The sequence below is a fragment of the Anomalospiza imberbis genome, chromosome 7 (genome assembly GCF_031753505.1).
Source record: "Anomalospiza imberbis isolate Cuckoo-Finch-1a 21T00152 chromosome 7, ASM3175350v1, whole genome shotgun sequence".
Lineage (NCBI taxonomy): Eukaryota > Metazoa > Chordata > Aves > Passeriformes > Viduidae > Anomalospiza > Anomalospiza imberbis.
In genome coordinates, this window is record NC_089687.1 from 1,712,642 (window position 1) to 1,739,916 (window position 27,275).

At 45.2% G+C, this 27,275-nt stretch overlaps 1 protein-coding gene across 1 annotated transcript; it reads left to right on the plus strand.

Annotated features, from left to right (window-relative positions):
- Nucleotides 1-17,906: 17,906 nt before the first annotated feature.
- NMI (N-myc and STAT interactor) lies at nt 17,907-26,044 on the plus strand. Its single transcript, XM_068195113.1, has 9 exons — nt 17,907-17,957; nt 19,271-19,348; nt 19,625-19,771; nt 20,807-20,905; nt 21,398-21,572; nt 22,038-22,144; nt 22,257-22,452; nt 23,024-23,130; nt 24,256-26,044. The coding sequence occupies exons 1-9, from the start codon at nt 17,913-17,915 to the stop codon at nt 24,475-24,477; spliced, it is 1,176 nt and encodes a 391-aa protein (XP_068051214.1). The 5' UTR covers nt 17,907-17,912; the 3' UTR covers nt 24,478-26,044.
- Nucleotides 26,045-27,275: the final 1,231 nt, after the last annotated feature.

Genomic DNA, 27,275 nt, shown 5'->3' on the forward strand with positions numbered 1-27,275 from the left:
GAAAAGAGCTCCAAGGTCCCAAAGTCCCAGCTGTGCCCAATGCCCACCCTGTCCCCAGCCCAGAGCCCTGAGTGCCACCTCCAGAATTCCTGGGACACCTCCAGGGGTGGGCACTCCAAACCTCCCTGGGCAGTTCCAAGGCCTGAGCACCCTCGTCAGGAAGAATTTTTCCCCCAAAATGCAAAAATGGGACTTCAAGGACTTTCAGGGCTCCTTTTCTGTATTTGGTGTGAGGAGTTTGGAGCTGTGGGGGAACACAAAATGTTCCCTGTCAGAAGGGGCTGGGGCAGGGACGCCTCTGCTGCTGGGGTGGGATTGGATGGACATTCCCTTCTGGGAAAAGCCTTGGGGGCTCTGGTGCTCAGGATCCCAGAAATGAGGCTGGAAAAGAGCTCCAAGGTCCCAAAGTCCCAGCTGTGCCCGATGCCCACCCTGTCCCCAACCCAGAGCCCTGAGTGCCACCTCCAGAATTCCTGGGACACCTCCAGGGATGGGCACCCCAACCCTCCCTGGGCAGTTCCAAGGCCTGAGCCCCCTTTCCGTGGGGAAATTCCTGCTGCTGCCCACCCTGAGCTCCCCTGGGCCAGCCTGAAGGGCTGTCCCACACTCCAGGACCTCCATGGAGAGCTTAAGAACTCTGATCCCAACCAAATGCCAGAAATAATTATCATTACATGAGTTATTTTCCCAGCCTGAGGCCATTCCCTCTCGTCCTGTCCTTTGTTGCCAACCTCCTGTCAGCGAGCTGCTGAGGCATTTGTTACAGTCAGAGGTGAAGCTGATTCCCTTGATGGACAAACTGGTGCTTTTTCCTCAATTACACTAATTTCCTAAAACCTACAAAATGTATAAAATGGCTTTTGTGGACATCCTCCCCTAACTGCCCCTGAAGGCCTTCAAATCAAGATCCACTTTTCTATCACCGCCTTACTAAAACTACCCTGAATTTCATTTCCAGGCTGGGAAAAAGGCAACACTCTGGAGGTGGCACTCCGGGCTCTGGGCTGGGGACAAGGTGGGCAGCGGGCACAGCTGGGATGATCCTGGGGGGATCTTCCAGCCTCCACGACGCTGGGACTCCAGGAGAAGCCCTGCAGGGCTCAGCACAGGTTTCACAGTGAACAAGGAGGGTTTTGCAGTGTCAGGAAAGCCCGGCGGGGACTCGTGAGATGGTCAAAAAATCCAAATTTATTGTGAAGAACAACTGCTTATATACTTATTCTAGGAAGGCTAGGAATGTTTTACTACAGTACTACTACATCAGCAAACTTATACATTTTAAATATCTCTTGCTTGCAGAGTTTGATGTAATTTTCTTTTTCTGGTGAATCCATCTGATTGAATCTTCTTGCAATCTTGATTTAATCCTCAAAGTTCTGTTTGCTCTTGCCAAGGCATTTTGTCTGTCAAATCTCTTATCCTAAGAGGTCCAATGTCCATCATCTGTCTTGTGTATCCCAATATCTCCCCCTTCTCTTTTCCACCAAAACCCCTCGTTTAATGGCCTTATTAATTAATCTCTGCACACATTGAAAGGTATCATGATTAATACAATTATTATCAAAATTACCATATACATACCTATCCTAAAAATAATCTTTTAGTTAAAAAACGTTAGCCACTAAAAGCTCAGGCTTGATCTTTATAAATTAAAAACATTCCTAATGGCAGCTGCAGGGGGGGCATTACTGGATTTAGAAAGGCTGCCAGGACTAGAATTGTACCAAAAGGTTTGATTTTTATACACGGGCTGGTAGGGAGAAACAGCCCAAGCTTTAGTCTGATTTGTTTAAAATTAACACAAAAATCCATTTTCACAGAACCCAGGAGCTCTAATTCTTGGGGATCCAAGGGTGTTTCAGGAAGGTAAGGGATCAAATTTGATTTGATTTGATTTGATTTCCAATTTTTTTTGTGTAAATATTGGTGTGAAGTTCTGGAGGAGCTCTAAACTCCAGGCCTGCCCTCCCCAGGGAGCTGCAAAGGAAATTTTCTACCTGCAAATCCCAGCAGAGCCTCTCACCACCAGGAGGACATTCCACAGCTGGACACAGCATCCAGCTGACATTCTTCAGCTTTCTTCCAAGTTTCCCACATTTAAATATATCCCAGACAAATCTCACAGAAATTGGAATGGGATTTGTTAACTCTTTCCTTAACTTTTTCCTTAGCTCTTTCCTCCTTAAGAAATAGTTGGGAAGTTTTTCTCTGGGTTTCACCAGCGCTCAAAGTAAACCCTAAACCACTTTTGGGAATCACCTAAACCATCCTAAACCACCCTAAACCACTCTAAACCACCTAAACCACACTAAACCACCTTTGGGAATCACCTAAACCATCTCAAACCATCCTAAACCACCTAAACCACACTAAACCACCTTTGGGAACCACCTAAACCAGTCTAAACCATCTTAAACCAGTCTAAACCATCCTAAACCAGTCTAAACCACCTAAACCACCCTAAACCACCTTTGGGAATCACCTAAACCCCCTAAACCATCCTAAAACACCCTAAACCACCTTTGGGAATCACCTAAACCACCTAAACCATCCTAAACCACTCTAAACCACCTAAACCACCTTTGGGAATCACCTAAACCACCCTAAACCATCCTAAACCACTCTAAACCACCTAAACCACCTTTGGGAATCACCTAAACCATCTTAAACCAGCCTAAACCACTCTAAACCACTCTAAACCACCCTAAACCACCTTGGTGATTCCCAAACTGGTGTGACCCCCACAGTGATAAGAGAGAAGAAAACACACAGGAGTTTAATGAATGAACCACTGAGGATGAAGGAAGTTTTAAAAAATAAGTGTATGTGGGTCACGAATATTTTTGCATTAATTTAAATATCAAGCACCTAAACTTTTCTTTCTTCTTCTATTTATATACACAGGGAGAATATTTATAGCTTTTAGATTTTGTATTCATATCTTATTGGTGGTACAGAATATATTACCATAACATTGTTTATGGCTTTAAGAATGATCCCAAGAACAATACCAAAAATGATGGATTTAAATGGAAAGAATGCAGTGAGAAGCCTTTCATTGGGAATTTATTTTTTAAGAAACTGTAATCTCATTCAGAAAAAATCACTTGGAGAGAAGTGGAGGAAAAGGAGTGCAGGGAAAGAGGGAGTGGGAGAATTAAGGAAAACAGCTGCTGTGAATTGAATTTACTTTTTGAATTTACATCAGGGGAAACCTGGGAATGGAGGAAGAGCTATTTAACCTAAAAAGAGGAAAAAGCCTGACAATAAAATCATCCCCATCCCACCCCATCCCACCCCACCCCATCCCATCCCATCCCATCCCATCCCATCCCATCCCATCCCATCCCATCCCATCCCATCCCATCCCATCCCACTGAGAGTTAAATCTCTTATCTTCATCCCATTTTAAACCAATCTGATTTTATTTTAAACTTTTTTCCATAAACTGAGGTACAAGTTGAAGGGTTGTCCCAGGACCTCCATGGAGAGCTCCAGAGCCCTCAGATCCCAACCAAATGGCAGAAATAATCATAATTATTGATAATGATGATGATTATTATTATAATTATCATTATTAATAATGATTCATCATTCATTCATAATGATATCATCATTATTAATAACGATCATTATTGATGATCATTATATATATCAGTGGCAGAAATAATAATGAATTTTTCTTGCTGGATACTCAAACCTTCCTTCCCCAGAACATCTGGTATTAACTCAATCTGCCCTGCTGCAACTTCAGCTTATTTCTTCTTTTTTCCTCCAGCAATTTAACACAATTTTTAGTGCCTCTTCATTGTGGGGAAATTATGTTGCAACTTTAATTGTCTCTTGTTTTAGGTCTCCTTAAAAACCACCCGGCTGCTCTTTCCATCCTTCCTGCAGCTCATTTTTTCCAGACTCTGGGGTCATCCTCGTTCCTGTTCCTGCTCCTTTCCCAGGTGTCCTGCATCCTTCTGTGTGGGGATTTTAGAAGGAATTTTGAATAACTTAGAGATGGGACTTCTGAGTTTTTAAGATGATGCAATTTATTTTTTTAATCTTTTATATAGCTAGGAAGAGTACAACTCACATTTTTATCACATAGTTCAGAAAGTCACAAGACCCTTAGTTACAGGACCTTTTAAAAATTTATTGAAGAATATAACACTGCCAACAAGATATTTATGTTTTTGACTTAATGTTTAAATATCTCATCTTACAGACTCATACTACAGAGTCAGCTTTGTTACCCAGTCATGCTATGACACACAAACCCACAGTGCTGCATTCTCAACTCCTTGCCTACTTTCATAACTACTTTTATTTTTTCTGTATCTTAAACTCTAAAACTCTAAACTTCCCCCTTCCTAACTTAACGTGCTTTTTTTTGTTTTAAACCATAAATCCACATTCTCACTTCTAAGTGTGGAAGCCCCTTTCTAAGGATTCAGACCAAATTTTGTGTTTAACTCCAAACTCCAGCTTGCAGACCCAAAGTTCTGAGAATTCCCTGCATTTCAGACGCCAACACTCGTGGAAGGGCCGCGCCAAGGAGGGAACACGGAGCTCCAACCAAGGCTGGGCCCTGTCGGGGCAGGGCTGAGTCACGTCTGCCCCAGGTGATTTTGGATGTTTGCTGCTGCTGAAATTCCCCCTCAAAACAACAAATCAGGATTTTGAAGCACCTTTTTCACTTGGGGTTGCGTGGATAAGAAGGGGTGCCAAGTAGGGAAACGCATCCAGAGCAGAAGGATCCCATGAGGTTTGGCAGCCCTGCCTAGATTTATCCACCTGTTTTCCCTCTTTGCTTGGATGCCTGGTGCTTCAGTGAAAGCCAAAAGTGATGCAGAAATGGTGGTTTTTGGGAAAGAATTGATGAAATATTTACATTTAGGGTTTAGACCAACAAGAAAAATCACTATTTATGTATTTCTTGTTGGAAAAGGTCTTGTTGCATGGATATTTATGGATGCCTTGCTGTTTAGACACAAAATTTCGAAATTTTTCACACATTTGTTGTACCTAAGGAAAGACAGGAGAAATTTTAATGATATTTCCCAACTTTTTCTGTCCCTTATAGGCTTCAGATGATGCAATTTTAGAAGAATTTGATAACGTGAGAACTTCTTGGCCAATGATGTTGCTATTTACTGTGCCAGGGTTAAGTTAATCTTTCAGGGAGGATTTTCTCTTAGAACTAAGTATTTTTAAACCTTCTCTTCTTTGTCTTGTAGTGAAATTCTCCTTGAAACCGATTCCCATTTTTATCAGCAACCTCAGTGAGAGACAAGAATGGATCATTGTGTGTAGTGGTGTTTTGGTTTAGAAAAAGCAAACAAAAACCTTCATGTGAAAGCCGAACAAACCCCAAACATTTGGGATTATTAAGAGCAGATGTGAGCAGAGAAGAATGGATTCACTCATAAAAAACCTGAACGTTTGCCAAGTGCAAATATTTGAAGTCCTGTAGTGACAGTTGCTCTCGAGAAAAGAGTTGAACCTATCAACATTTAAAATGTATATACTGGATAGGTGTAAAATAGATATAAAATGAACACGTGTCTCTTCTGTGTTTCCATTTTGAAACTACAGAAATCCAGTCAAAAAGGACAAAATGTTGTAAACAGAGCGTTCAGCCTGTGGTACTGAGGAATAGGTAATGGGGTAGGGGGGTGCCAAGACAAACAGGCTCCAAGGATTGCCAAGAAACTCTGAAAATTAAAAACAACTTGCAGATCCAGCCAGGGCAAAGCCAACTGCAACAGCTTGGGGGGGTTTATGAAAATATGAACGTTCAAGTGCAGAATTAATGCATGCAAAGGGTCAGATGTACAGAATTCAGGCCTTTAGGAGCACAGGTAGGAGATCTGAGATTTGTTCCTTGGGTAGTCAACAGACACCAAATAATCAGAGGTTTAGAAATTATGTCCTTTCACAATATGTATTCTATATTATTTCTTTCTTTATATATCATCTATCTATAAATATATAATATTATAAATATTTATTTGCTGCTGGAGAAATGTCCTTTAGGAATAAGTCAGGTTTTTAAAGCACCTCTTTCACTTAAAATGACTTTGACAAGAAGATGCCTTAAGCAGGAAAATGCATCCAAAATGAAAGCATCCAAGGGGATTTGGCAGGCCTAATGTAATATGTATTTATATAGCATATCTTATGTTTTTACATATATAAAGATAAAAATATTGCTGCCTGGCAGACGTACATGAAACATCTGGGATTTACATTGCAGGAATTTTAAAAGCATTTTATATTAATTATTTTCACAGTGGTGAAAGGAAGGTTGGAGTTGAATCACTGGTAAGCATTGAAGCTTATGGAGACAATTTTTGAGGAATAGACTCTCTGATCAAAGAGTTTGGGGGAATAAATATTCCTGTAAGCTCCCAAGTGTTAAAAACGGGGAATTCTAAGAAGTCCTCCCATGTGTGAAATTGTAGAGATAATTATTTGTGCCTACAAAGGCATAAATAAACTGCAAGGAATAATTACTTCTGAAAAAGGAATAATAACAATTCCTCTCATCCCCTAAGCTGTGCATAGGCAGGTTGGGAGTTTTCAGAAGTAAAATATTGCCATGAGTTTGAGAACACGGGAATGAGAAATTGAGAAAATTATATTTTTGGGAATGATAATCGAGAAAATTTAGACAGATCCATGAGCACTTAGGAAAAACTGGTCTTTTTAACCATCATCCAAATGTCTCCTGCTCTGTGTTCTTGATGTGTTGTTCCTGATATTCCTGGTAGATGGGTTTAAAAAGGAATTTATTAGCTCCAGGATGGAATTGGATAGCCCAGCACTCCATCATTCCTCCCTAAACTGCACTTTGGAAAAGCTGGAGGGCACTGAACTCCTTGGGTGTTTTTTTCCAGGGCAATCCAGAATCACCAAGGTTGGAAGAGACCTTTAGGATCATCGAGTCCAACCATAAAAATACAGCTGTGGAAAACACAGAAAGTTCTGGAGTGCAGGGAAAAGGCAAAATCCCTGAATCTCCAGGAGCTGCCTGTTCAGGCTCTCTCTTCCACTCTTTCCTTGGGACTCCTTGAGCCTAACACCTTCCAGCGCCTTGGGATACAGAATTCCAGCACTGCCAGCAGCTCCTTCCACAAAAACCAGGCTAAGAGCTGCTGTCCTCTTCCTGTGCCCACCAGGGGACAAGGTGTCCACCCACACTGTGAATCCCAGCTGGACAATGGTCACCTAGGTCTGGAAAAGGATGATCATTAGGACAAACCCCTCCCTGTGCCATGTCCTGGGCTGGTCCTCCAGGAGATCATCACCAGGTTCCTTCACTCCTCACTTTGCGTGGTATTCCAAAGTTTGTGTCTGAATCCAAGGGATAACCCAGATATTATCTCATCAGCCTGGACACTGATATGGTGGTGGTGGAATCTGTCCTTGGTCAGGCAGTCACCTCTGGCTTCATGGAAACCAAGCACCAAATTGATCTGCTTTGCAGTTTGAGGGTAAATTCCTCCTGAATCCCAGCGAGATGGATTTGGTGATAGCACACTGGGATTGGTCTCAGCAGCATTGCCTGGAGTGTCCCTTCGTGTCTGCAGCACTCATTTAAAAGGATGTTCACAGTTTAGGACAACCCCCCACCCTGTGCCATGTCCCGGTCTCCCAGCACGGCCATCACCAGTTTCCCCCACTCCTCACTTTGCGTGGTATTCCAAAGTTTGTGGCTGAATCCAGGGATTCTCCACAGGGATAATCCAAATATTATCTCATCAGCCTGGACACTGATACGGTGGTGGTGGAATCTGTCCTTGTACAAAGGCCAGAACCTCCAGCTCCACAAAAATCAAGTTCACACATTGATGTGTTTGCAGTTTGAGGCTAAATTCCTCCTGAATCCCAGTGAGATGGATTTGGTGATGACTCACTGGGACTGGTCTCAGCAGCATTGCCTAAGATGTCCCTCCATGTCTGCAACACTCATTTCCCACCCCCTGCCCGTGGATTTTCTCTCCCCCCTCCCACTGTCTGCTCCAGCTGCTGAGGAAATGAACTTTCTGTCTTTTCCTAATGACTCAAGATTTTATCAGCTTTTATTGAGTACTCTTAATTTCTTTATTTTAGTGTGATGTGTGAGATCTCTCTCAGCATTGCCTAACTTCTGTGAAGGGTTGGGCTGTGGGTTTCCTTCTATCCATGGGCATGATTCCCATCCTGTGGGCTCAGGAGAAGCCAGCTGCTGTCTGTGGCACGGCCTCACACATGGAGTTCCACGATTGCAGCATCCAGCGGTGCCAGCTCATGCTCCTGGCATTGCCTCCTAATCCTGGAAACTCCTGCTTGCACAACTTGCCTGGAAATGGGTTTATAAAGTATGGATTATTCCATCTTCTTCTGAAATAATGCTTGGAATTTCTCCTCTAGGTGGTCCCACTCAGCATCTTCCCTAGGGAATGACCTGCTGGAGGTCTGGGCTCCCAAAGGAGGCAATCCCAGCTTTTCAGCCTGATCATTCACTGAGTAAATTAGTTGCTGTGGGTAACTCACACTTTCCTCTTCTCATCATCCTGTGCTTCAGATATTTCTTTATTTCCTGTGCCTGTGAGCCACTGTCTCCTTCCCAGATTATCCTGGTGTGTGTGGGTTTTTATGGAGTTGGAATTCCCCTTCCTTTACTTATTTTTTAGAGTGTATTTTCTCTCCTATCTTTCTGATTATGAATTAAAATGGAATATCCTATCCCATGGTAACATCACTCCATTAAAGTAATTTTGACATGACTGTGGCCTCAACCTCCTCTTTACACATTTATTAAAACTCCCCTTTGCTTTGTTCACACACTTGGCAGGCTGTGACTGATCACATTTTATTTTTATAACATTAATTTGTCTTTGTTTTTCATGCTCTGCCTGTGCTTCTCTTAATCTGCCAGCTTGAGAGCGATTAGACCACTTCACTCCTAAATAACAATTCCAAAGGCAAACCAATGCCCTTCAATGAGATTAATTCTATTGTACAAATATATCCACAAACTCGAGTTCTTTTAAATCAACACCACATCCAAAGTGTCAAAAATGAATAAAATTAATAAGGAAAAAATGAATAAAATAACCCAGCTAATTGCTCTTAAACATTCCCAGTCATTCTGAGGCTTCAGCAGTTTGGGAATGGAAAACACAAATTCCCTGTTATTTACAATAGAATTGATTAATATTCCTCTGATATTTATCTTGCCCAAGAGTAAATAGTGTTGAATACCACTCCAGGCACTGTGGAAAAAAAATATCAGTGGGATAATAAATGGAAGATTATATTTCTTGCCACTTGAAGTGGAAAAGGTAAAACAAGAACTCTTGCAGCTCTCACAAAATAAGTGAAAAGGATTTATTTTCTCAGTGTGAGGAGTTTTTAAACAGCACCAAAATGCCCCAGTGGGGTATGAATTACTGCATTTAAAGATGGATATTCACGAGTTTACAATTTTAGGCAAACTTTGCACTGTCACAAACCCAATGTGGCTGGCTCAGGTGACAAACTGGGCTTTGCATCCGGGCCAAAAGCAGGATGGAAATTCAGCCTGAATTCAAGATCTTGGAACGAGAGGATCTTTAAGGTCCCTTCCAACCCAAGCCTTTCTATGATCCCATGACCTCAAAATATTCAAATGAGCCTTAGAAAAACTGATAATCAAAGACTTTCCTTGATATCATTGCCACAATGGACTACCCTCATGAAAATCAGATTAATTTTTGTTTCCTTCTGTTTTATCCCAGTTTTCCTATTTTTTTTTTCATGTTTGTGCTTCCATCCTGGTGGAACATGTGTGGAGTTTGATATCTAGTGGTTTGCAGACCAGATCCAGGTCTTTTCCAGGAATCCCAGCCCAACTTGAGCAGATTTCCAAAGCTCCGCAGCTGGCAGTGTCCATTCTCTCTTGTCCCTGAATAGTAGCAGCTGCATCCCATTAAAAAAATCAATATCTCAAATTTAGAGCAGGGTGATGAGAGCACTGTGAATCATCTTTCCCCAGAAACTGGTGATACAAATTTACCAAAATTTACTGTCTGTGGAATATCTGAGGCTTTGATGCAGGATTCCTCCTGCCAGCACACTCATCCTGGGAAAGGTAATTCCTGAGGAATTCAATATATTTCAATATATTTTCTTTCTTTCCATAACTGCTTTTTACCCAACTTTTTAAAAAGTTTTGTCCTCCGTAAAACTTACTCAGTTTTGTGCTGTAAAATAATAAAAACACAAATTCATTCAGTGAATTTTAGGACTGTGAATAACATCAGAGTATATATTCAATGTTGAATTAATGTGAAACTTGTCAGATCTAAACCAGAAAATTAAGGATTAGGAGCCACTTCTTTTAGAGCTGGACACAGGAAAGTATCTTCAGCCAGAATCGGTGCAATAAAAAACAGAATTGAAAGAAATCCTGTAAAAACGAAACAGTTTTTAAGAGCTGGTAACATTTGGAAATGAGCTGGGCTGAGAGTTGTTGGTGCTTTCTCCTCAGAAGGTGCTTTATGTACAAGAGTGAAGGCAGAAACTGAAATATGAGTGCATCCAAAACAATTGAGCTCTGGGTCATTTTGGGGAAAAATGCAAAAAATTAAAAGGGAAAGGGAAAAAGGAAAAGGAGAAGGAAAAGGGGAAAAGGGAAAGAGAAAGGAAAAGAAGAAGGAAAAAGAGAAAGGAAAAGAGGGAAAATGGAAAGGAGAAGGAAAAAGGGAAAGAGAAAGGAAAAGAGGGGAAAAATGGAAAGGTAAAGGAAAAATGGAAAGGAGAAGGAAAAGGGGAAAAGGGAAAGAGAAAGAGAAAGGAAAAGGAAGAGAAGAAGGAAAAGGAGAATGGAAAAGGGAAAAGAAAAAAGGAAAAGGAAAGCTTAAAATAAAAAGTAAAAGAGCAAAGGGAAGGGAAAGGAGAAGAAAAGGAAAAGGAAAACAGCCCCTGAAATCTCCTGTATTTCCCCTGCAGGGCCTGTCTGCAGAGGCGTCCCCTGGAGAAGGAATTGGCATTCCCACGGGAGGGAAGGACTCACTCCTCCATCCATCCTTGGCTTCCCCGGGCCTCCCAGCACAGCCCGGGCAGATGAAGGATGTGAAATCCTCCCCGGGCAGCGCTGGGCACCCCCAGCTCCCTCTGCCAAACCCTGCAGGACGAGCTGCAGCCCCTGAACTCGGGGGGCTTCTCGCTGCCAGGGCTCCCAGTCAGGGCTGGGAACGCGGGAGATGAGCTCGGGGATGTCAGGATATAGGGCTGAGAACGCGGGAGATGAGCTCGGGGATGTCAGGATATAGGGCTGAGAACGCGGGAGATGAGCTCGGGGATGTCAGGATATAGGGCTGAGAACGCGGGAGATGAGCTCGGGGATGTCAGGATATAGGGCTGAGAACGCGGGAGATGAGCTCGGGGATGTCAGGATATAGGGCTGAGAACGCGGGAGATGAGCTCGGGGATGTCAGGATATAGGGCTGAGAACGCGGGAGATGAGCTCGGGGATGTCAGGATATAGGGCTGGGAACGCGGGAGATGAGCTCGGGGATGTCAGGATATAGGGCTGAGAACGCGGGAGATGAGCTCGGGGATGTCAGGATATAGGGCTGAGAACGCGGGAGATGAGCTCGGGGATGTCAGGATATAGGGCTGGGAACGCGGGAGATGAGCTCGGGGATGTCAGGATATAGGGCTGAGAACGCGGGAGATGAGCTCGGGGATGTCAGGATATAGGGCTGAGAACGCGGGAGATGAGCTCGGGGATGTCAGGATATAGGGCTGAGAACGCGGGAGATGAGCTCGGGGATGTCAGGATATAGGGCTGAGAACGCGGGAGATGAGCTCGGGGATGTCAGGATATAGGGCTGAGAACGCGGGAGATGAGCTCGGGGATGTCAGGATATAGGGCTGAGAACGCGGGAGATGAGCTCGGGGATGTCAGAATATAGGGCTGAGAACGCGGGAGATGAGCTCAGGGATGTCAGGATATAGGGCTGAGAACGCGGGAGATGAGCTCAGGGATGTCAGGATATAGGGCTGAGAACGCGGGAGATGAGCTCGGGATGTCAGGATATAGGGCTGGGAACGCGGGAGATGAGCTCGGGGATGTCAGGATATAGGGCTGAGATCCCAGCGTTTGTCAGGATGGGGAGTGGGATGAACTAAACTGTTAATGAACCAACCCCAGCACACCCAGCTCTCGTTAGCAGCTTCTCAGAAATTACCTTTCCTCACCACTCACGAGCTTTTCCAGGAACAGGACAAAGTTCTAGAACCCTGGGATTATTCTCCTTCCTAGAAATACCTACGTGAGCAATTCCCATGTCTTAACTTGCACATATTCACTTTTTAATTCATCTCAGCTGCACCATGGCTTTCCATTTAAGACTTTCTCTTTGCTTGACACTCAGTAAATGTTGAGAGGAATGGATGGTATAAAATAATTTTGGGGAATAAAAAAAAAATACAAAACCACCAAAAACCGGGGGAAAATGTCACAACTGCTTTCAAAAAATCATTTCTGGAGACTGAGGCACTTGTTTAAATGTCACCCAAAAGATCATCTTGGTAGTTTTCATTCAGAGTTATATTCTTTCAGAAATCCTACTGACTACAGCAGCAACAAAATGTGTTTTGTTTTGTTTTGTTTTGTTTTTAAGAGGATCATGGAATTCCAGAGTGGTTTGTGTTGGAAGGGACATTGAAGACCATGGGCAGGAACACCTTCCACTATCCCAGGCTGCTCCAAGCCCTGTCCAGCCTGGCCTTGGACACTTCCAGGGATCCAGGAGCAGCCACAGCTGCTCTGGGCACGCTGTGCCAGGGCCTGCCCACCCTCCCAGCCAGGAATTCCCAGTTCCCAATATCCCATCCATCCCTGCCCTCTGGCAGTGGGAGCCATTCCCTGTGTCCCACAGAATGATCCTTTTGTCAGGCACATCTCCGCACCTGCTCTCCTGCTTTCCCTGCCCTCTCATTTCCATCTTCTCAGCACAAGAAGGGCTGCACTTGGAATTTATTCTGCCTCAATAAACCACTAATCCTCCCTGCAACACCCACAGTGCCATTTGCAGTGAGTTTAAATTCATTATTTCATTAACATGCAGTGATTTTCCAAAGAACAGGAATGGGATTCAGGCCTGCCAATGTGCATCTCAGATGATTCCTTCTGCATTGTTTGCTTCCAGCAGCCGTGCTGGGATTCATTCCCAGCCCAGGGCATTGCCTCATAGTGCTGCTTCCCGGGACGCACAGCTCAGGGAAGCTGGAACATCCCCAACTCCTGCTGGAATCCTTCCTGGGAACCATGGAGATTGGTAAAGAGCGTTCATTTCATCCTTCTGCTTGTGTTGGGAAGGCAATGGCACATTTATGAGGCAGGTGTTGACACCTAAACTCAGGGTGTTCCTTGTCAGGTCTATTTTCCTCATTTGCCTTGCTAGAAATAAAAAGGGCTGAGAAAAGGATTGGCTTTGCGCTGCCTACAATGCTGGCCCCTTAAAACACAATCTGGAACCCGTGCTGGGTCCCCTGTCCCTCATCAGAGGAGACTGAAGCGCTGTCACCCTGAACTGAGTTACCCTTCACCCTCACTGAGCTGACCCCGCTGCACATCACCGGGAGTGGAGAAACGAGCCAGCTAAAAACAGCCTGATTATGGCTTAACTTTGAAGCCGGTTCATTTCCCACCCTGGACTGGCTGCATGAATACTCAGGAGAAACAGAGAGCTGAAGGATTGGAAACTTCTTGAGGGATCCATGTGTTCTTGGAGTCTCGTTGACACCAAGGTCTGGTAACTCCAGATTTTGGTGGGTCAGCAGTGAGATCCAGAACTCATATCCTGATGGATTTTGATGCTGCTTTATGAAGGCTTAGTTATCACCTACAGATCCTGAGAGCACAATAAATGGAAGGTCCCAATCTGCTCCTCAACGCTGGCACAGCACCAAGGACAGAAAGATTTCTTTGCTTGCCTGGTGTCTGTAGGGTTTTTTCCTCAGTAACTTAGTGGGGATTCTTGAGGATGGGAGGAGGTACAGCAGTCACCACGATTGTGTCCTGCCTGTGTGACAATGTGCAGCTACTTAAAGAAGAACCTGGAAATTTCTTTCCTTTTCCCCAGGTACTAATAAAATACAAAAGCGCCACAAACTACGAAAGGCCCGTGTTCCAGACTCTGAAAATCCTGGAGATGAGCAGGGAAGACACCACTAATCCCCAGGCATCTAATTTCCATTTACTTTCCTCTTTGAATCTGCTGTAACTTTAAAAGAACCCAAATTTTCTCCCTCTGAAGGTAACTCCATGAGATTCTTAAGTGAGCTATGGTCAAACAGTTTTGGTACCAACAAAAGGTACCTTATGGCTGTGAAACTTCCTCCAGCTTATTCAGAATATTTCTTGCCGCAGGTTGAGTCCTGATCATGATTTTCTTTTCAAGTTTCCAGTTCCTGGGCTCGTCCAGAGTTTTTCAGGCTCCTGAAGAGCATGTTTGGAATCAATGCAGGCAGCTCGGAGAGCTGTGAAGCTTCTTGTACTCCATGCTGTATTTTACTCCTTCATTTTCCCCTTTAGCACAACTCCTCAGAGTTATGAAATCCACACTTTTCCCTTTACTCCACTTCACATGAGGCTAACACCATAAATCCACAACACCCAGAAACGCACTAAGATGTCAACTCCAAGTCAACCCCATTTCAGTTAAGGAACTTGGCCCAGGTCAGCATCTCCAATAAATTCCCTTTACCAAACAAGCACAAACACATTGTTCAGCTCAAATCCCAAAGCTGGCCGTGTAACCAGGCTGACGCTGCTCGTTCCCTGGAGTTCGGGGAAATAAAGCTCCTTCAGATCCCAACATGACCACGGTCACTGGAGAGCAGCCCACCACTCTGACATTTGAATCTGAAAATCTGCAGGGCTTAGGTCATAACAGAACCACCTCCTCCTCCCTGGCTACTCCAGCAAACCTCTCCCTTTTACTCATTGGTAACCAACTTTGTGTTTACAAAGCAATAGTAAACATTGTTAGCCATTGTCAAGGCAGAAAATAATAATAAAAACAATAATAATAAACCCTCAAACACAGGGTCAGATTTTCATCCACTTATCTGGAAAGACAGATAAGGACTTAGGAAGCTGCCGTAACAATCTCGCTGTGGGTAAAACTCCCAGTGCATTCAGTGGTGTGAGGTGATCACTATCCAAGCAGGGGGCAATCCAAGATCCCCTTTGTGGAGCCAGTGAAAACAAAAATTCTGAAGCCCTTAATCTGGCTGCTCCAGCCCAGACCTCCTCGAGTGTGCTCACAGATCCCAACCAGCTCCACCACAGAGCTTCGCTGTTATCCAGCTCCGTCTGCTCTTTCTCCAAGTGTAGAGTCCACATCTGCAAAGTGACAAAGTCGGCGTTTACACTTTCCCCAACTATTTGGCATATTTTGAATTTTTGAGGATTAATGGCGTGAACAGTCGGCGCAGTTTGCCTGCAACCCGGACAAAATCCTTTGGCCAATGAGTACAAGTCTGTTTGCAATTTTGAGGGGAGCACTAAAAGATCAGTCAGCTTAGTTTGAAAGGAAACCTGAAAGTAATATACTTCATTTTTCTTCTTAGTCTAGGATATGGACTCTTTCCTTTAGTTATCCATGTGGAATCATGGAACGGTTTGGATTGGAAGGGACTTAAAGATCCCATTCCTGCCATGGCAGGGACACCTTCCCCTGTCCCAGGCTGCTCCGAGCCCCATCCAGCCCGGCCTCGGGCACTGCCAGGGATCCAGGGCAGGCACAGCTTCCCTGGGAATTCCAGCCCAGCCAGGAATTCCCAACCTCCCACCCATCCCTGCCCTGTGGCAGTGGGAGCCATTCCGCGGGTCCTGTCCCTCCAGCCCTTATTCAAAGCCCCTCTCCGGCCTTTTCCCCTCCCCTGGATGAGAACCCGGTGCTTTCTCTTCCTCAACACGATCACCACTGCCTTCTGGGTTTATTTTCCCCAGAAACCTCTTCAGAGGTCACATTTCAGTAACAAGCTGACACTCTGTTGTCCAGAATTCTTCTCTACATCAATTTCTTGGAATGCAGCATCTCTATCCGCAAGAGCTCTTTCCGTCCGGGATGCTTTTGCCCACAGAAGGAAACCATATTCTTCATAACACACCACGAAATTCTCGAGAATTACAAGTAAATAAATGCACAGACAAATTCAGCACAGTCCGCTAAGTTTGTGTCGTTGACTTCACGGCACGGGCGAGCAGCGGCTCCGCCGTGAGGCGAGGGCCGCCCTGAGGGCGCTGCCCCAGCGCCCTCTCCCCGCCTCTTCCCGGGATCTCCCCGTTTTCTCCACACTCGTGCCCGTCGGCCTCATCGCCGCTCGGCTGAGGGGCGGCCGGGGCAGCGCCTCCTCCCTCCGCCCGCCCGGAGCCAGCGGGAGACACCCGGCTGCGCCGGCGGCCCGCCCGCGGCTGCCCCGGGCTGTGAGGGGCCGGCCGGGCCGCGGGCCCTCCCTCCCCGCGGCCGGGAAGCGAAAGCGAAAGGAGAAAGGCGAAAGGAGAAAGGCGAAAGGAGAAAGGAGAAAGGCGAAAGGAGAAAGGAGAAAGGCGAAAGGAGAAAGGAGAAAGGCGAAAGGCGGCCCCGGCAGCGCTCCGGGGGTGTCTGAGGAGCGGCGGAGCTGCGGCAGCCCCGGCTGCCGTGAGCTGAGCGGTGAGGGAGGCCTCGGGTCCCTTGGAGGAGTCGCGGATAAACCAAGGGCAGCTAGTGTTCATTTATGCTTTCACTTTCTTTTTTTTTTTTTTTTTTTTTTTTTTTTTTTTTTTTTTTTTTTTTTCAACTCAGGAAGCTTTAAAGAAGTCTCTGAATTTTGGTTGTTCGATCCGAACCAGAAAGGCATTCCGGGATCCATAACCTCAGTCTCTCAAGCCTCTGAGTGAAGGCGGTGTCGGCTCAGAATCAAGGTGAGGATTCCCAGAAGAGAGCTGCCCGGATGGGTCGGGAATTTGGGAATTGCTCCTGCTGGGATTTCATGGTCAGAGAGCGTCAGACCTGTGGAGTATCCACCCTAAACCTTAGAGGATCAAACCTTGCCCCGGCAGCCACAGATTGGCTTGGGAGCCTCTGCACCTTGGCATCTCCTCCTGGTCAGTGGCCTGGGAGCTCCCCCAAGTTCCTTTTTATCTGTGTCCACAAAATGCTGTGGCAGTGGATTCCGAATTGTAAATGATCTGCTGTGTGAACGTGTTTCCATTTGTGTTAAGCAGGTTTTGTAGAATCCTAGAATGGTTTGGGTTGGAAGGGACATTAAAACTCATCCCACCCACCCCCTGCCATGGCAGGGACACCTCCCACTGGCCCAGGCTGCTCCAAGCCCTGTCCAGCCTGGCCTTGGGCACTGCCAGGGATCCAGGGGCAGCCACAGCGGCTCTGGGAATCCATTCCAGCACCTCCTCACCCTCCCAGCTGGAATTCCTTCCCAATATCCCACCCAAATCTCCTCTTTCCCAGTGGGAGCCATTCCCTGTGTCCTGTCCCTCCATGCCTTTGTCCCCAGTTCCTCTCCAGCTCTCCTGGAGCCCCTGAATTCAGGCCCTCTCTGAGGTCTCCTTTTCTCCAGGCTCTCAAGCACAGAACTCACAGGCTGTTGCCATGTGTGTAACAGCACAAAAGTAGCATAAAGGTAAATACAGAACTACCAGAACAGCAAAGCTGAGTTGTGCACTGCAGAATTCCTCACACCTGTCTCTGGCTTTTATTTCCTTGTAAGGAAGGAGGCTTCAGATATCCAATATCTGTCACTTTTGCCTATGGAATTATACATTTGTGTTCATAAATTCTTTCAGCTCAGCACAGCTTCTGGTATTCCTGTTATTCTATTGCATAAAAAAATGCACACAGTGTTGTCATTTTTTTTTCCTCTTCCCTCAGGTTTCCATGGATGTTACAAGCCCCCCATTATCTCTACAAGACAATGGTTTTGTAAGTATTCCCTGATGTGCTGCCTGGGAGTAAAATCTGTATTTGACTTTTGTATCGCTGATTGAAGGTTGGTGCTACCACTGCTTCTGCTTGTCTCATCTTCTTCCACCCTTTAATACTTGGGACATTCCCCATTTCCACCTGCTCGTTCCATAGGGAGAATCCCATTCCCAAGATTCTGCATCACAGATCCTCGTGGAACTTTCTGTCCTGCCTCTGTGGAGGGTTTTCAGGGAATTTCCCTTCTCCTGGGATTCAGCTCCAGCAGCGCACAAGGGGTTTGGATGGGACTTTCCCTGGGGTTTCTTGTGTTTTCTTGGTTATTTTTTTCCTTCTTTCAGGAAACTGTTGTGTCAAACCATTTTTTTAGAAAAGAACAGGCATCCTTTTTCTTATTATCTTCCAGCTGTTGGCATGCGCATCCTTTTTATTCCCTGCACTCAATCCCTGGAGTGAAGGAATATTTTTTCCCATTGTAACTAAGACATAGATAGGTATTACCCTGTTGCTTAATTTGAAACTGGAAGGAACACTTTATATTTTATTATTTTTAGGAAATACCTAGCATTACCAAGAAAATTGACAAGATCATCTAATTCAGATCTTTTCCATGGATTATCTAATTTAGACCCTTTCCATGCCTAAATTTCATGGTTCTCATTCAAGCTTTATGTAATCTTGAGTAAAAAGGGAGGGAATATTTCAGCAGATCTTTTTGGATTTTTTTTTTTCTGCAGAATATTGCAGCCGTAGAAACAAAACAGAACAGAGATTTTCTCTCTCTTTGGGCTTTGCAGTTTCCCTGCCCTTGTGAACTTGTGCCCTGAATTTCAATTCTGAAATGGTTCTTTTATCACCTTCCTTGATACTACCTTTTATTATCCAATCTCCCCAAGTTTGGAAGATCAAAATCCCATTTTTACTTTTATTTTTTTTTTAATTGACACCTCCTCCTGGAGGAGCTGCTGAGAAGGCACAGAGCTAAACATTTGTGGCTTTGAGGGGCTTAGTTCTGTGTGGAAGAACATGGAGACAACTTGATTTATTATTTAGCTAAATATTAACCTGTGCATTTTAGCATTTGGATAATTAGCAAATAATAATAATGGCTGGCCAGGAATTCACATTTTCATAGATGTTTGTCCTGTCCAGCCATTAAAATAATTGAACAATTTGACCTAAGGGAATGATGTTTTAAATTTTTTTTTGTTAAACTTTTTATTTTATTTTAAAGATTGTTTTAGAATTGTTTGGAGTGTCTCAGTTGTTGCCCAAAAGAGGAGAAAATCAACGTGTTCCTCTTCTCTCTGCAGAGTTTGGTACCCCCTGATCCACTTGGGACATCCAAGGAAGAGATGGAAAAACTTAAGGAAGAGCTGAGGATGTGGAAGGCAAGTTCTGTAAAGCACGTGGAATCAGGGAAATTTGCTAAAAGATGAAGACTGGTGCATCCTTCTAAAATCACATCAAATCCCCCACGTTTATAACATCTTTCATTTGTTCTGTTCTTCAGTGCTCTGTGCTTGTGTTGATCCCACTCTTGTAAGCTTAATATTTACCCAAAGTGTTAAAAATTAATAAATACAAAGGGCTTACCCAAGGTTTTGTCTGTTCCTCTAGAAATAAACCATTAAAAAATTCAAGATCTTTTTCTTTTTGCTCTCCAGAACAGAGTGGAAGAGGCTGAAAATGTCAAAGCTGACCTTCTTCTCTCCAAATTAAGTGCTGATACAGAGTGTGACAGAGCAAAGAAGAAGCTGGCAGAGCTGAAGGAGCAGGAGAAACAGCGCAAGGACAGAATTATCAGCTGTGAGGTATGGAGAGGGCTGGTGGACTTGGGAGGGTTGGGAAGGAGCTGTGGGTTAGGAAAATGGGAGGAACATTCCCAGTTTCAGTGGCTTTACCGGTGTGCAGCTGTACTGGTCGGATGTTCCACACATTTTTGGAAAGTTGAAAAGTTTTTCACAAGTCGAAAAACTTTAGTTTTTCACTGGCAGGCAAAGAGACAGTGCAATAAACTGAATCTGTTTTGGGATGAAACCTGACAAAACCAACCTTCCTCTTCCAAGATTCTCCCCTACAGATGAGTTTCAGCTCTGGGTGAAGGGGAAAAAGCCCAGTGGGGTGATTCCACTGCTTTGCCAACTCCCTGTTCTATGAGAGGTCACAGCACCCAAAGGATCAGCATTTCTCAAGTGCCAGTGAGCTGGGCAAGAGCCAGGGCCTGACTGAAGAGGGTTTTTCCTTCTAGAACTGCTTGGTTCCAGAACCTCTTGGTTCATTCCCTCAGTATTTCATGTGCAGGAACGGCAGAAGGTTCCACAGGCTGCCAAGGACGTGCTTCCAGTGAGCTTTGGTAAATCACTGATGAGAAATTATGGCTTCAAGCTATTACAATATAATTAATAGCTTAAACACACTCAGGCTGGGGAGAGATTTTCTGAAAGCTGATTTTGGTTGTTTAATCACAAAAGTTTGGATTTGTACCCAGGAAAGGTCATTATCAGGCTTTGGCCTTCAGCTGATGGGAAGTGGTCCAAGTGTCTGCAGTGATTGCTGACTTCCCAGGAGCCACCTTGTGATTGTGGCTGGCTAGAGCTGACAACATCTGCTCTGCTTCCTTCTCATCCTCTGACATTCCCTGTCCAGGAAATCCTGGATTTGCTTACAGAATTTGGTGTCCAAGCAGGATTCCTTGTTCTGGAGGAATTACAGAGCAGACAGGAGGAAGGAGAAGGACATGAAGAGGGAAGAGCAGCAGCATGGCAGAAACTGCCCAGATGTTGCTGAACTATATTTCTGTCTTTATTTAAGTGTTTAATTTTGCATTTCATCTCTTTGGCCTGTAGCGGGAACTCTTGCTGCTAAGGCAAGAAAACACTGAGCTGAAAAAAGAGATTGAAAAGCTCAAAGAGGACCTGGAAGAACACAGTTCCCAGGATAATCCGGTAAGGGGGGTGGAATATTTGGAAGGTGGTCTTTTAGGAGGGCAGATTTTTATTTTCAGAGAATGGTTTGGATTGGAAGTGACCTTAAATCCCATCTCATTCCAACCCCAGGAACACCTCCCACTGTCCCAGGCTGCTCCAAGCCCTGTCCAAGCTGGCCTTGGACACTTCCAGGGATCCAGGGGCAGCCACAGCTGCTCTGGGAAACCAGAGCCTCCCCACTGAATCTGTCCCTCTTAAAGACTGTTGGGGCCACTTGTTCAGCATTTGAACCTCTGCTAATTTCAATATGAAATAAACCTGAGAGTTGCTTATTTTCCCTGGCAAGACAGTTTGAAGCAGGCAGAGGATAGGGAAATAAATCCAAGAGGTACTGAAAGTGTGAGAGGAATGAAAACGAGCAGACATAGATTAAATGGAAGGCAGTGGAATCAAAAATATTCATAGCCTTGGTAATTTTCAAATTTTCTTTTTCTTGTGTCAATTCTAAAGTTGGAGATGAAAAAGAAGGTGGCAGAAATGAAATTGAAGTTCACTCACCTGAAAGAGATGAAGGATGATGGGGCAGATATGGATATGGACACCCACTGTGTTTTTGGGGCAGCCACAAAAATCCCCTTCAGACTCAATCAGAACCAGGCACTGCTGACTTTTGAAGATGAAGAAGGTAGGATGAGTATTTTAATTATAAAATTAATGTCTCTGATGTATTTCGCCTGGTAGTGGTGTGGTTTTCCCCCAAGGGTGTTTTGAATGGAACTGGAAAAAATCTTTTGTTAACATTTTATACAATAAGAGCATCTTTTTAACAGCTTAGAAATTGTACTAGTCTCACTCAAAATCTATTGTATATGTATAATTAATAATATATTTGTTATATTTATTGTATATTATTTTAATAATGTTGTTTCTTGTTCATTGTTATTATTAAAGTTGATACAATATTTTGTTACTATATTATTTGGACTACATAAAACCACAGAGATTTTATGGAAATAGACATGGATGCTTGGGATCTGGTTGCCTAATTATTATTTACTTCTCCTTTACTGCAAAAGCAGATTTTTTTAAAGAGATTGGGGAATAATTTTACAATGAATAAAGAAAGCTCTTCATATCTGATTTCCCTCAGTTGCCCTGAGACTGTCAAAGATGAGCAAGCACTGTGTGAACCTGGACAACAGAACAGCAAATGTGACAGTGAAGCCTTTTGAACTTGACATGGGATTCCGGTTTGAGGTAAACAGCTGAAGTATGCAACTCTCAAAATCTGAGCTCTTTAAAAACTTTAGGTTCTTTTTTTTCCCCAGTGTTTTCAGTCACAAAGTGCACAAACATTTGATATTTTTAGCTCCATGTCAATATCTCTGGAAAGAAGATCAACGTTTCAGACATACCTGAGCTTCCCATTCCTGAAGATTGGATGAGAGACAAACTTGAGCTGCATTTCTACAAAACCGAGCAGGCAGAAGGAGGAGGAGAAATAGAAGATGTGACCTACAACAAGGGCTCTGGGACAGCTGTCATCACATTCCTCAAACCTGGAGGTAGAGTCTGGAATATTTTCTTCTCCAAATTGAGGCCCAGTTGTCCATCCTGGGTTCCATTCTGGGGTCACCACTGAGTGTTGCAAACTCTTCCCACGGGGAGCTCAGGGATCCCCCAGAGATTTGTGGAAATAAAACAGTTTTTCATCACATCCTTTTGGAGCAAACACAACCTGCTCACAGTTCATGAGCTTTCTTTCAGAACTTTTCCAAGAAAAAGGGGTTTTTTTTTTCCTCTGCATTGCCAGACACTCATACTGCAAACAGCAAATCAGGAAGATGTGTTTGATTTTAGCTCCTGTTGCAGGACAGTGCAGTTGGACAGGCATTCCTATTGCCCAGCTGGATGGAATTCCATGATCAGTGGAGCCACGGAGCTTTGTGGGCATTTAATGATTTTGCTTTTTGTGTTGGAAGTGCCACATAAACTCTTTGCAGAGTGCACATGAAGTGTGCCATCCTATGGTAATTTCTACATCCATAAAGAGGAGCCTGGTCTTTGAAATGTTTATAAAATACTGGTTAAATTATATTAAATAATTAACTGGGGTTTTTTCTTATTCTCTTACAGCAAGCTACAGCTTTGTGGGATGTACTAAATACCCTTTCTGTGCAGAGGAAAGGTGGTTCATCCTTTCTGTCTCCCCACATTTTGACTTCCACTTGAGGAGGTTTCAGGTAAAAGCATCTACTCTGGGCTGATAGCACAGATAAGTTGGGAAATAGGAGGATGGGCAGAATTTTCACTCCTTTTGTGTGAACTTCACAGTGAGTGTGGGTGTGAAATTGGCTGTTGAGTTCACGCGAGGCTGTAATTTATTTTTAAAGGGTGTGCTTATCTTTCCTTGATGGAATTATCTCGCCACTCCCCACACGGCTGTGCTGGGCTGTTTGGGAAGGAGCTTAAGCACAAAGTTCTCCAAGCCACAAAGCTCTGCCAGGATCCCAGAGTCCCAGCAAATGCAACATTTGCTCATCCATTCCTTGATTTCACTCCTCCATTCAGCCCAAATTGTGACTCTGTCACACAGAGCTCGTCATACTCTGCCTCCAGTTGTCTGCTGCTTTAGGAGCAGATGGTGATCAGGTCAGCATTGTGTGTCTAATTAGGCCTTTGTAATTAAGGCATGGGCTGGGCAGTGTGCAGGACACCCAGCAGGGTTCTCTGGGCTGTGTCCTGGCAGGGATTTTATGGGGTGGTGCTGTCTGGAGCCATCAGAGATCCCCAAATCCAGAGAGTGGCTGCATTAAGGAGTGCAGGACACACCAGTTAAGGTGTGGGCTCAGAATCATGGAGCCACAGAAACTCCTGAGCTGGAAGGAACCCACAGGATAATGGATCCAGCTCCTGGTCCTGCACAGACACCCCAAAATCCCACCCTGGGCACCCCTGGAAGCAGTGTCCAAACCCTGGAGCTCTGGCGGGCTTGGGAATGTGCCCATTCCCTGGGGAGCCTGGCAGTGCCCAGCACCCTCTGGGGAAAGAACCTTTCCCTGAAATCCAACCTAAAAGCAGAGATGGGAGCTGTCCCTCAGGAGGAAGCTCCAGACTGGGAGGAGTCTCCCCTCACTCTCCTCCAACAAACCAAGTGCCCTCAGCTGCTCCTCCCTGGCCCCTCCAGACCCTTCATTGTAGTGTGAATCCAGAATTCCTGCTCTTTCCAGAGAAATTTCCACTTTCTACAGTCTTAACCCCATCAGAGATCCCAGGCACCCCTGAGTGAGGAATTTCATTCCCCATCTCTCCCAGTTCCTTTGAGTGCACAGCTGCTGTATAACCCAGGTTTGTTCTTTCCTCCCCAGCCACACTGCAGGGTTTCCAAGAAAACCATTCTGCTGAAAGGAATCTCAGAGGTGGAAGAGGATGAAGAAAGTGTGCAGGACATGATTGAAATTCACTTCCAAAAGCCGAGCAATGGTGGGGGGGAGATAGAGAACATCAAATACATCTCCAGAGGAACAGCCTATGTTTGTTTTGAGGAGGATACTGGGAATGCCACCTCAGAAGTCACAGGGGACTCGTGAAGATCTGAGGTTTTGTTCCTCGGGGGTTTATGTAGATATTGTGCTTTAATGCTCTGAAATTGATCCTGTAGAAAAGGAGTCCCTGCCTTCCTGATTTGTCTCAGGGCACTGACTTTGCATAGGAAGTCAGGAAAACTCCCTGCCCATGTTGCAGATTAAAGGCGGACCAAGCCTTCATCAGCCCCTGAAACATCTCAGATTTTCTGCAACTTTGCATATTTTATACCTTGCAGGTTTTAAGATACTCCAGAGTGGGATGAGTGGATTATTTCTTACATTCTGGATACAAAAGCCGTATTTAATCCCAATCCAAGCCTCCTCACAGTGCTGCTTTGTTGAAGTGCCAGAGCTTCAGAAGGTGGCTCTGACAGAACTCCAGTCCTGCTGAGGTTGCTGAGTGCCACCAGAACTCAAACACCTGAAAGAATCCTGTAGTTTCATAAAAGCCACCTTATCAAATTAGTGATCGAATTAAAATAGAAAATGAGGGGTGCAAAACAAAGAAATTGCACTTAAGGCCCTGGTATTTGCTGCCTTTAGCTGTTCGTAGCCTGCTTTATTGTTTGATTTTAATATTTGTTCCTGCAATGCAATTTCTCCTCATTCTTGTTCATGATTTTGGTTATTTTAAACTATTTCAGCCAAGGATTGAGCTGATGCTGTACCTGGTTTTGTAACAATGCTGGTGAGCAGCCCTGAGGGATCTGGTGATCCCAGTCTGGGGCTGGGAGGGCTTGGATAGAGTCATTTTCCAAGGAGGAGTGTTTTTCCTTTTCTGCTGTCATCCTTGGAAAACAAATCCTCCTCTGACTTTCCACTTTTGCCATCCTTGGGGGCTCAAATGGTTTGGCCCCAACAGTCTAAACTCCAAACTAACATGAGCCTGACATTGGAAATCATTTATTTTTGGGGTATTTGACATCTTGATATGCAGGGAAAGGAGAGGGAATACCTCAGGGATTATTATTCCAGACAAACTGTTAATTTGCAATGGATAAAAGTAGGATATGGGAAATGAAAAGGCTGCAAACACCACAGTTTATTTTGAATTTGCTGTCAAGTGAGATACATGTGACTGTAGCACCTCTCACTGTTGAGGGCATGCAAAGGCAGGGATTGAATACCTGACCACTGTAAAATAGTAATAATGACTTCAAACAAAGTAGTGCTGAAGTATTTGTGGAGATTGTGCACTTTTGCACTATCAGAAACTTGGTAAGACCAGACACCTTAAAAAGAGAGGGGGAAAAACCTGAGAAAGGTAAAAAATGTCATGAATTTCAACTGCATCTCACTGATAAATATTGAGAAGTAAATCCTTGAAAAGGAAAAAGCTTAAAATTCTCATAAGGGTTAGTGAGAAGCTGTAGGTTTTAAAGTCCAGAAAACAAATCATATTTTTACATTTTAAAGACAGTGTCTGTCAATGTCTTGCCTTGGTCCCTGATGAATTATGGCTTGTGATGATTATGCTGTTAAATTTTAAAGCAGCAGTGGTGCTTTAAAGGCTGGAGACTGGTTTTAATGATGAAAAATAAGAATAAAGCGTCAGTGATGTTTCTGTAAATGTCAATATCCTTCTTTCCTCCCTGCTGGGGTGACTTTCTCTCAGGCTGGGAGGTTTTTAATCCCAAATTACACACAGGGACATTTCCCAGCTGCAGCTTTCACCCAGACATCAGTGTCCAGCCAAACACGGGGCTGTTTGGGGCCACGGGAGCTGTGCTGGCAAAGCCTTTGGAGTGGCCATGTGGGACAGTGGGAAGGAATTCCTGCCTGGCAAGGTGGGCAGGCCCTGGCACAGGGTGCCCAGAGCAGCTGTGGCTGCCCCTGGATCCCTGGCAGTGTTCCCTGTCTGTGCATGTCCCTCTCCATGTGTGTATCTCTCCATGCATGTCCCAGTCCGTGTATGTCCCTCCCCATGCATGTCCCAGTCCACACATGTCCCTCTCCACTCCTGTCCCTCTCCACGTGTGTCCCTGTCCCTGCCTGTCCCTCTCCATGGATGCCTTTCTCCCTTGTGTCCCTCTCCATGTGTGTCCCTGTCCCTCTCCATGCCTGCCCTTCTCCACGTGTGTCCCTCTCCACGTGTGTCCCTGTCCCTGCATGTCCCTCTCCATACCTGCCCTTCTCCACGTGTGTCCCTGTCCATGTGTGTCCCTGTCCCTCTCCATACCTGCTCTTCTCCACGTGTGTCCCTGTCCATGTGTGTCCCTGTCCCTCTCCATACCTGCCCTTCTCCACGTGTGTCCCCCTCCACGTGTGTCCCTGTCCATGTGTGTCCCTGTCCCTCTCCATACCTGCCCTTCTCCACGTGTGTCCCTGTCCCTGCATGTCCCTCTCCATACCTGCTCTTCTCCACGTGTGTCCCTGTCCATGTGTGTCCCTGTCCCTCTCCAAGCCTGCCCTTCTCCACGCGTGTCCCTGTCCATGTACGCGTCCCTGTGTGTGTCCCCGTCCCCGCGTGTCCCTGCGCATCCCGGCTCCCGGTGCCCGTTGCCGCCCCGCAGGCACTGCCGGCATTCCCGGCCCCGCAGTTCCGGCCGGGAAGGGCGGGCGTGGCCTCGCGGTGTTCCCCTTCCCGCCGGGCTGGGGGCGGCCCCGCCGCTTTCGCTTTCGTTTCCACGCCGAGCGAGGCTGCTCGCTGCGCGCCCTTCCCGGGGAGATCCCTTCCCGGTGGGATCCCCTTCCCGGGGAGATCCCCTTCCCGGTGGGATCCCGTCCCGTTGGAGCGGCCATGGCAAGTGCCGGGACCGGGGGGAGCGGGGGCCGTGCACCGCGAGGGGCAGGGCCGGGAG